The 10722-nt window shown below is 39.3% G+C and overlaps 1 protein-coding gene and 1 long non-coding RNA gene across 2 annotated transcripts; both read left to right on the forward strand.

Annotated features, from left to right (window-relative positions):
- The first annotated feature begins 972 nt into the window (after window positions 1–972).
- On the forward strand, window positions 973–5419 carry LOC143421396 (uncharacterized). Its single transcript, XR_013101029.1, has 3 exons — window positions 973–1052; window positions 1529–1593; window positions 5216–5419. It is a non-coding gene; the product is annotated as an uncharacterized LOC143421396 (long non-coding RNA).
- A 561-nt stretch (window positions 5420–5980) lies between these two features.
- Window positions 5981–7919, forward strand: cmklr1 (chemokine-like receptor 1). Its single transcript, XM_076890848.1, has 2 exons — window positions 5981–6029; window positions 6146–7919. Exon 2 carries the CDS (start codon window positions 6178–6180, stop codon window positions 7222–7224), a length of 1047 nt encoding a protein of 348 aa, XP_076746963.1. The 5' UTR covers window positions 5981–6029; window positions 6146–6177; the 3' UTR covers window positions 7225–7919.
- Window positions 7920–10722: the final 2803 nt, after the last annotated feature.

Consider the following 10722-nt stretch of genomic DNA (forward strand, 5'->3'; position numbering starts at 1 on the left):
TGCATGAGTATTAATACATTGCTGTACCTATTTCCTGTATTCTGAGTAAAATATATAAAATAAAAAAGAAATACATGAGGTGGTTGAAGACTGTATTTTTGGAATTTCCTTTTTGGGTGTATATTTGTCAAAGATTCCTTTTCAGAGCACAAATTATTTAAATGACTCATACAGCTGTGATTTACTAAAGTTTCCAGCAGGCATTTTACTGCAAATTGCATCATTATTTCAAACCGAAAAAAGCGTGTCTTATTTTGATAAGTTGAGAAAAGTTGCTGCCAGGAGCATAATTCATTTGAATTGCAGTGCAGCGGGTGAAGTTGGCCTAAGCAACACATTGTTGTTCCGAGTAGCTGCCAAAGCTTTGGCTCTGTCCCGAAGTCATGACTGATATCTTAGCCTAAAACATTTAGAGCGAGCCCTGCATATTTCTGCACTGTTTTAATGTAACAGAGTGCAATTTAACATGGAGTGTTGGAGGGAGGGATACAATAGTTAGTGAAGACAAGACTCATGCAGGCCACAGAGTCAGAGGGCGAGAGCAATATCGCACGACCACATAACAAAACACATGAGGCCTACTGGGACCTTAGCAACCTGAATTTCACAACAGTCCAGGCAGATATTTTAATGATAACCACAGACGGGTTTGTCCGCTGAGCTCCTATAAAACAAAAAGCAAAAAAAACCCCAGTCAGTGCATTGTAACTGGATATAGATTCTGGTTGCTTTTGTTTATATAGTTCCATTTCCCAACAACTGAAACTTGTGGTAGTTTACACTGAAAGAAAAGATGCTGTGCAATATCGCAGACCAAAACCCAACAGTGGGAAGACAAAAGCTCCCTCTTTACAGGAAGAGTCAATCAGTGCTTCTGCAGTCAGGAGTGAGCTCTAATCAGGTGATTGACTGGACTACTTAACTTGCAGCTGCGTTGATGATGGCCTCTAATGAGCCACAGGGGCAGCCAGTCAGACCTGAGAGCGCCAACATACGTATGCAAATAAATCTTTGACATATGCTCATCTCTGCTCGGTGTACCGGGAATGTGGGTAAGGGGTTTATCATGTCAGAAAGCTTCCTGTGATTCTGATTATCTCTGTTGACTCATTTGGCATGTTTAAGGACTCCAAAACAACCAAGTGTCTTTTTCCAAGTCTCTGTCACAGTGATATCAAGATACCTTTTTTCACTTTGAGAGGCAATTGTCTGAGTCTATCTGAGATAAACAAGGACAAATAACCTCAGTAAACCTGAACACAAATCGGCGGTTTGCATGAACGAAATGGCCCGTCTAAGTCCAATCGCATGTTTATTCAGCATACAGGTTGTAGGTTGTATCAGTGCCTTGCTGTTCTCAGCAGCTATACTATTTGGCGAAGCTGAGTCTCTAAATGTGTCCATTATGATGGTGAGTTCCTGCCTGATAGACTGTTCTAATAAAAGACTTAACAGGTATCTGAGGATGTGCTGTGTGATAAACTGATAAAATCACATCCTGAGGTTAATGGCACGCTTTGTTCTACAGATCAGTTTACCACAGCATCTATTTGCAGTACTGTGACTCAACAATGCATCCCACTTTAATCTAAGGTAAGCAGATTTATGCCAGTGACGGGTGAATCTCTGCTAGACTCTAATGTGTAAAATGGATTTCAAGCAGTAGAGAGGAAAGCAGTAATAACACTCAAGTTACTTCAAAATACAATTCAGATGGCCCACAAGCACGAGTGAAAGCTGACACTGTACAGCAGAGGACCCTCCGGCTATGAGGGGAGAAGGGTTTGGAAGAAGAAAAAGTGTGTTTGAAGCTTAAAATCAGCCCGAGTACACACTGTGGAAATCTACACAGTTAATCATTTTCATTGGTATCAGTATTACCATGGCAATCAAGATATAAGGAAGGAAGTTTTTTTTAAGTATTGATGTCAGAAGATATGAAATAGTAACTTTCATTTCCTCAAATTTGTGATCAAGTTCATCACTTGACTCACTCGAATTAGGAAATTGCAGTGGAATTTTTATTTTTAGAGGAGCACATACCCACATGTTGAACCTCGCTGGTTCTCATTTTATTGTTGAATTAACTCTCCAGCAAGCTTTCAGGGGGAGCTGAAGTAGAACGATCAGGCTGCACAACAAAACGAGGGAGTCTGCCAAACACAAAAGAAGTCTGGGCAAAGAGCTGCTCCATTTTCGGTGCTGCTGTAGTCGCATTTTGTGGATAAAAAATTCCACTTGTGGCTCAATGCCAGAGTTACACATGACCAGTTTGCTCATGTACATTTCCTCTCAGAATGACACAGGGTTAACTCAACGATTGCACAATAGAAACCTATTCTTAAAATATCAGCTCTAAGGTACAATCTCTGTGCCTTTCGCAGAAAATGTAACAAAAAAAACAACACATGTATGATTGCATGAGGGCACTTTTTTTTTTACCATTTTAACTCATCAGTGTAAAACAACAGCATCTCAGTGGGGAGATAGTAAAATGTTACAGTATGTTGTACAGTATATGAATTAATATTAAAGATGTTATTTTGTAGATGTTTTTTAGAATATTTGATTCACAAAGAATGCTCGAAAAGTAAAAACAAGAGAGAAACAGTGTTAAAACACAGTTCAGTAATATTTAATATTAAAAAAAAAAAATTAAAAACACTGAAATTGAACAAAAAAATCCATATTTATAGTTTTACAGCTGTAAAATTGATTCCAAATACCAAGGCATAACCTGCACCAGACTACGTTTAGGCAGCTGAGACGTTAATAATGAAAGTAATATACAAACCGCATTCCAAAAAAGTTGGGACACTAAACAAATTGTGAATAAAAACTAAATGCAATGATGTGGAGATGGCAAATGTCAATATTTTATTCAGAATAGAACATAAATCACAGAACAAAAGTTTAAACTGAGAAAAGTTATCATTTTAAGGGAAAAATATGGGGATTCAAAATGTCATGGTGTCAACAAATCCCCAAAAAGTTGGGACAAGGCCATTTTCACCACTGTGTGGCATCCCCCCTTCTTCTTACAACACTCAACAGACGTCTGGGGACCGAGGAGACCAGTTTCTCAAGTTTAGAAATAGGAATGCTCTCCCATTCTTGTCTAATACAGGCCTCTAACTGTTCAATCGTCTTAGGCCTTCTTTGTCACACCTTCCTCTTTATGATGCGCCAAATGTTCTCTATAGGTGAAAGATCTGGACTGCAGACTGGCCATTTCAGTACCCGGATCCTTCTCCTACGCAGCCATGATGTTGTGATTGATGCAGAATGTGGTCTGGCATAATCTTGTTGAAAAATGCAGGGTCTTCCCTGGAAGAGATGACGTCTGGATGGGAGCATATGTTGTTCTAGAACCTGAATATATTTTTCTGCATTGATGGTGCCTTTCCAGACATGCAAGCTGCCCATGCCACACGCACTCATGCAACCCCATACCATCAGAGATGCAGGCTTCTGAACTGAGCGTTGATAACAACTTGGGTTGTCCTTGTCCTCTTTGGTCCAGATGACATGGCGTCCCACACAAGAACTTCGAATCATGACTCGTCTGACCACAGAACAGTCTTCCATTCTCCCGAATCTTCGGATGATGTTATGCACAGTTGATGATGATAACTGCGAAGTCTTTGCAATTTTTCGCTGGGTAACACCTTTCTGATATTGCTCCACTATCTTTCTGAGCAACATTGTGGGAATTGGTGATCCTCTACCCATCTTGGCTTCTGAGAGACACTGCCACTCTGAGAAGCTCTTTTTATTCCCAATCATGTTGCCAATTAACCTAATTAGTGTTAATTGGTCTTCCAGCTCTTCGTTATGCTCAAATTTAGTTTTTACTCAAATTTGTTGACACTGAAATTTTGAATCAAGATATTTTTCCTTTCAAATGATACATTTTCTCAGATTGAACTTTTGATCTGTCATCTATGGTCTATTCTGAATAAAATATTGACATTTGCCATCTCCACATCATTGCATTCAGTTTTTATTCACAATTTGTTTGGTGTCCCAACTTTTTTGGAATCCGGTTTGTAGATTATTGCTGTGTATGGCTTATTTCTAATCTGCGAACTCTTCCACTGGAGACCTTGCAAACCAAGGCCATGTATATCGCAGTGCCTTGCTACAGCTAAGGATGCTTTATGAGCATAGGTTGGTGAAGGACAACCTCCTCATTTTTACTGTGCCATAGTTCTGAACCCAGTGCACTGCATCATTTTTAGCTTTGACACCCTCGAGAAAAACAACAACAACCTCTCTCTCTCCCCTTTCTGTGTAAAGCAGAACTAACGGTACCAAACTCTACAGAACCTGCAGTATTATCTTTATTGACAATTTTTAACATATGTTTTTATGATATTCCTTTAATGCTTTAAGTGCTATCACCCTTATCAAAGTGACCCTTTAAAATCCAAACAGTTAAATATCTGCATGCTTAGTGAAAGTATGAACAATGATCTCCTGTCCTTTATGAAAGCGTAACACATCTTCTTCATGAGGCAGGAAGTTGTGTTTTCTCACATGCACGGTGCAGCAAAGAAAAATGTGGTTACTGTGTGTTTTACTGTTTATACGTGCGTGGTTATTTTTAACCTTACCTTCACTAACACATCCATCCAGCAGAGTCGTTCTGAGTTAAAGTAGTTTTGCTGAAATGCATCATGAGGTCAGCTAAGCAATCCGCACATAATATTTCCGAAACTAAGTTTGTTACTTGTTGCTATCTACCATATTATCTCATGACGGCAAAGTAAGAGGGGCGGCCTGTGTTTGTGTGTTGTTTTTAGATAAAAGTACTGTAAATAAACCATGAGTGTGTTTCATAATGTGAGTGCTAAATTCACAACAAGTAATCAATAAATATAACAGCTTACATAACACTATGAGCCAAATATGTAACCTCTAAAAGCTTGTTTCAGTGTCTGGCTTTGGTCATGCAAAATAAGAACTCATGTTAAAAAAAATGTGAGCTACAAACAAATTGGTTTCCTCAATTTGTTAGAAAGTTTAAAACACCTTCACATTTCTCGTTGGATCACCTCTCTGCCTGATGGACCCAATCAGTGAATTATCTTGTAGAAAAGTGGAAGTTTGAGATGCAAAAAGGAGTCACGCCTGAGCGCACTGCCGTCCTCCTCACTCATCACAGCATTTCTACACTGAGCAACTTTGCCATCTGTGTTTCTTCTTCTTGCAGCTGTTTCCTCGCGGTCAGGAGAAACCCAGAACGTTAAGGAACGGCTGCGTCTGCCTCCGTGATTATGGCTCCATGCAGCAGGACAACCATTGAGAGCTAATTCAGTCATTAAAATGATAACAGACGTGTGTTTACAACAGCTGCTGCACTTTGTGCGCATTAGTTGAATCATCTGCATCAGAGGTTGGCGTTGCAATATCAAATTAAAATCATGTTGACCAAAGCTTAAATAAACAATGTGCTCTGGCTTGCTTCCCTTCCACATCTGGCCAAAAGCGTGCAGCTGTCAGAGACAGAACCATCAAAGCCAAGTCACAAAACTCACACTGGGCAGCACATGTGTGGCAAATTCAATACTTTTGTTATTTACGTGCCAGAAGAAGAGAATAATAACCTTTGCTGAAGTAGGATATTAATATTTAACCTTGCCCACTGATCATATGGGTAATAATAATAAGTAATAGCTAATAACAGCCTAATGCTGCGGTTTCTAGGACTACGATCAGTCATCAGTAATTTGATATATAAAAAAGTAAAAAATTGTTTAGGTTGAAAAAAGAAAAGAAAAGAAAAGAAAAGAAAAGGAAAGAAGAAGAAAAACATCCACAAAAAACAATCAAATGCCTCAGAGCTATTAAAGTGCAAGACCACAAAATGCAGTAGTGAAATTAGGAGATGGAAGTGTTAAGAAACCACCCTGTCAGCTGACTTTGGTTGCATGCTGTTTCTTATACCTCTGCAAGCATTATCTCAGCTCAGTTGGTACTGTGCACTGGACACGATCATCACCAGCAGAGAACAGTTGTTGCTGCAGGTATGTTGTTGTTGTTGTTTAATTATATGCAGTTATACACAAAGATGTTTATTCAGATTAAAATTAAAATGGGAAACATTTGTTTAAATTAAATGTTTGTTTGTTTGTTTTCACAGAAATTCCAAACATATTTTCACCCTTAGAAGAAATGGATTATGTAGAAAATTGGGACTATGACTATTCTGAAAATACGTCCTACACTTATAATGATTCCTCCAATATCACTACACATGAAGAGCCAGTTTTTCAGCACAAGCCAAAATGTGAAGGCTCCTGTGTGACTTTAGTCATAATTAATGTGATCATTTTCCTGCTGGGCACCTGTGGGAATGCTTTGGTCATCTGGATTTCTGGCTTCAAGATGAAGAAAACAGTCAACACCATATGGTACCTGAGCCTTGCGTTCTCTGACTTTATGTTCTGCTCCCTCATCCCATTCACCATTGCCTACACGGTGACTGAGGATTGGATTTTTGGCAGTTTTTTGTGCAAGTTTATCCCGTCAGTTATGTTCCTCAACATGTTCAGCAGCATCTTCGTCCTTGTCCTCATCAGTGTCGACCGCTGTGTTTCAGTCATGTTTCCAGTTTGGGCTCAGAACCAGCGCACTGTTAGAAAGGCATTAGTTGCTGTTGTCATGGCGTGGTTGCTCGCCATCGCAGTTAGCATTCCCTCTATGATTTTTCGGGATGTTAAGGAACACCTAGGTCGGATGATTTGCTTGAACAGTTACACACACCAACACGGTCACAAGTTTGTCGCAGTGAGCCGTTTCATCGCTGGCTTTGTTATCCCTTTCATCATCATTACCATCTGCTACTCTATCATCATCCTCAAGCTTCGAACCAACAGGATGGCCAAAAACACCAAACCATTCAAGGTGATGACTGCTCTGATTGTTGGGTTCTTCATCTGCTGGCTTCCGTACCACGTGTTCATCCTGCTTGAGCTGAACCCCCACCACCACAACCTCACCATTTTGAAGATCGGACTCAAAGCAGGCACTGCTTTGGCAGCAGCAAACAGCTTCCTCAATCCTGTGTTGTACGTTTTCATGGGCAACGACTTCAGGCGTAAGTTTAAGAGCTCTCTGCTTTCAAAGATGGAGAATGCAATGGGAGATGAAGGTCGTACCACCAGCCGTTACCTGTCCAGGTCCAGCTCCATGGATGGACGAGCCTCTACACACATCTAGATGTGCAAAAATCACCCCAAACTGTTTCAGTCAGTTGGTTCACTGGACAACAAAAATAATGTTTAAAAATGTGCAATCAATGTAAAATATGTCTTTACTGTGAATGAAATATGTATATTCCAGCTGTAAAAATGACCATGTATTATACATTAGACTCAAAGCATTACCTGTATATTAAGTGTTTACTAAAATAAAATAAATTAAAAACAATCGTATGATATACTTTCATGCATCAAGGAACACAAAGTGGTGCATGCATTTGCAGATCACTTTCTGATTCTTGCGGCACTCCTGCATGGTTGGATGGTTATAGAAAGCCTGATTTGACTGGTAAAACTCTAAAACAAGAAGGAAACAACTTGTGTCTGTTGTTGGAACAGACACAAGTTTTGACTTGCTTTCTTGATATCTTAATTAAAAGTTAAATAAAGGATGGTCAAGAGCACTCACTCTAATTATAATATAACAACGCATTATAGTTTCATGCTGCAACACTTCAATAAGTGTAACTGACCACAATACAGAGTAAGACAGGGTGAAGCTCAGCCAATCACACACTCTGTATTCACAGATACTGTGCAATAATTTATGTTATGTCATGTATGAGTGCTATGAATGTAGTTGTAGTTGTAAAAGTTTGACTTTTGTTGCTGCTTTTCTTTGTTTCTGAGATTAAACAAGATCCATTAAAGTTAGTTCTCTGATTCAATCTCAAATTTCTCAAAAGTTGAGGCTTAATTTGTATTTGGAGGCTGTGCTTTTCAAACAAACAATCACTTACTGAAAATGTACTCATTTCTTATCTGCAATGAGATATGCATTTGGGAAACTGTAAAAAAAAAAAATGCACAGACAACACTAACATCAGTTAAAACTGTGCTAAGCAATGCGTTTCTGGTGATGAAAAATCTGTAGCAGCCTTCCAGTTTATTGTACATCAAGCTGTTTGCCAAGGAAAAGATAGACTTCTCTCTCAATGCCAGTTTTCATTTTTTGGGAAAATGTGAAGCAAGAAATATCAAGAATAAAAAAGGGCAAGAAAGGAACGAAGCCATCGTTAGTAAAATGTGTTAATTTTGTCAGAAAATGTTGTCATGGGGGAGCGAGGTTTGAGTAACATGTGAGGCCAAAATCCTTTCTTTTCACAGCTTTAATAAACTAAAAGAATTTTAATGTCTGTTGTGCATCCGCATTTCACTGACAATTCCAGTTATGTCACTAACATTTTATTTGCACCTGTATCTGATCCAACGGTATCACCTCCGCCTCTGCACACCAGTAGAACCACATGACATATTTGCACACTGTGTTTGAGCCTAATTTTGAGTCTAAACACTCTTAACATTTTTAACCTAAGAGATATCACAACAGGAATTTAAGAGTCTGGGGATTTTTATTCACCATCTGGCTGAAGGACCGATGAGCTCATGCATGCCAAGGAATCCATCGTCCACTTGTTCAAACTTCACAAGAATCACTCCTCCTACACCATTAGCGAGAATTTAGTCAAACTCATACAATGATCACCTAACAGGTCTCACCCAAACTGGGCTGAAGGTCAAGGTGACTTTTGTCGTGTCAGATTATCATAGGCTTCTCCGAGAAATGTCTGTGCACTTTTGTATACTCATTGTTTTCCACACCTTAATTATTATTGGCCATGAAATAATATTAATAATAATAAAAATACTCTGGAACTAAAACATTTTTATTTGGTGGTGAAGTAGATTAAATCGTCCTTGATATGGCTGTTTGTGAGTCTCACTGACTTCTCAGTGGAGTTTAATTGTCTTAGTTTGTACAGCCAAGCAGTGAGAAAACCTTATCACCTTCCTTTTGTACTTCACACATTACAATAACCAGTGAATTTTTGGTAAATCGTGGGCCAGATGAGTTCCTATACCTCATTGACATTCTGCTGAAGCAGTGTAGGGCTGTGACAAGACACAAGTAGATTTCTCAAAACACTGGCAGTGAGTCACAATGAAATGTTGGTTAGAGAGTTAGAGACTCTCAACTATTTCTGATCTGAAGTTCAATTGTTTTTCTGGAGTTCTGCCCACTGAGGCTTCAGGAAAACTTTTATACTGTGAGTTAAATGTGAAATATATGTGGTTTACTGTGAAATGCCAGTTATTTCATCAATATTTTACTTGCATATATTGTATATGGTGCAATGGTATCATACCGGTCACTGCACAAGAACAGAGAAGCCTCTATTTCACAGCATGTTTGAGGCTATGTTTGAGTACGGTGGGGTGAAAGTTATACTTAAAAAGATATACGCTCAAAACACTTGCATACACACTTTAACAGAAAGGAACAGTCTCTAATTTCTATGGTAGTTGTATTTTAATCAAGAGAGACAGAATTTCAACACAATACGAAACATGAAGTTATAAACTGATTTGCATGTCACTGAGTGAAATCGGTATTTTATCCCCTACAATACAATCAGAATTCTGGCTCCTATAGATGGGCTGTGTGCCACATTACAGTCGATCAATTTCAGATACTCCTGACTCAACTTGTTATGTGTGTAAAGCACACCTGTATACAGATTCAGTCTTTCATTCGAATCTGTCCACCACCGTGGACAAGACCAAAGAGCTGTCAAAGCAGACCGGGGACCAGATTGTTGACCTGCACACAGACTGGAATGCTCTACGAGACCACCAGGAAGAAGCTCGGCAAGAAGTTACCATTATTCTGAAATGGAAGAAACATAAAATGACAATCAGTGGCCCTCAGGATGGAGCCCAAAACTACACAGGAGGAGCTTAAAATGACCTGAAAGCAGCTGGGACCACAGTCACCAAGAACACTTTTGGTAACACACTACACCCCAATCTTCCAGCATCCGCAATCCCCCTGTAGGCATGTTCCCACAGTCAAGCTACAGGACACACTGAAGAGGGGTCATGGATGGGTCCTTCAGCAGGACAATAACCCAAAGCATACCAACAAGTCCACAAAGGAATGGCTAAAGAAGAAGCACATTAAGGTGATGGAGTGGTCTAGCCAGTCTTCAGACATTAATGTTTTTGAAAATCTGTGGTGGGAGCTGAAAGCTTCGAGTGTGTGAGAATCTAGTGAACAACTACAAGAAGCGTTTTACTGCTGTGGTTGTTGACAAGGGTTTCTCCACCAAGTAATGAGTCAGTGTGGGGTCCAAATACATCATTCACTCAGTGACACACAAATCAGTTTATGACTTTTATGTATGACTCACTGCAAAAATGAAACTACTTCAGATGAAATATCTGAGACTGAAGATTCAGAAGGGGATCAAATAATTATTTCCCACGCTGCAAGAAGATTCACAACTTAACAGGAAGCATGAGAGGAATTGAGTTTTAGTAATTTTTTTAAAATGTTGAAACAGTGTAGGGCTGTGGGGAAACCCTTAAAGCACAGATTACCTGAAACCGTGTCAATGAGTAACAATGAAATGTTGGTCAGAGATTTAACCTTTAAAGCTGAACTGTGTTTGTAACC

The sequence above is a fragment of the Maylandia zebra genome, linkage group LG12 (genome assembly GCF_041146795.1).
Source record: "Maylandia zebra isolate NMK-2024a linkage group LG12, Mzebra_GT3a, whole genome shotgun sequence".
In the NCBI taxonomy this organism is placed as follows: domain Eukaryota; kingdom Metazoa; phylum Chordata; class Actinopteri; order Cichliformes; family Cichlidae; genus Maylandia; species Maylandia zebra.

Excerpts from the sequence above, each read along its gene's own strand:
- cmklr1 (XM_076890848.1), top strand. The coding sequence starts at position 6,178 with ATGGATTATGTAGAAAATTGGGACTATGACTATTCTGAAAATACGTCC.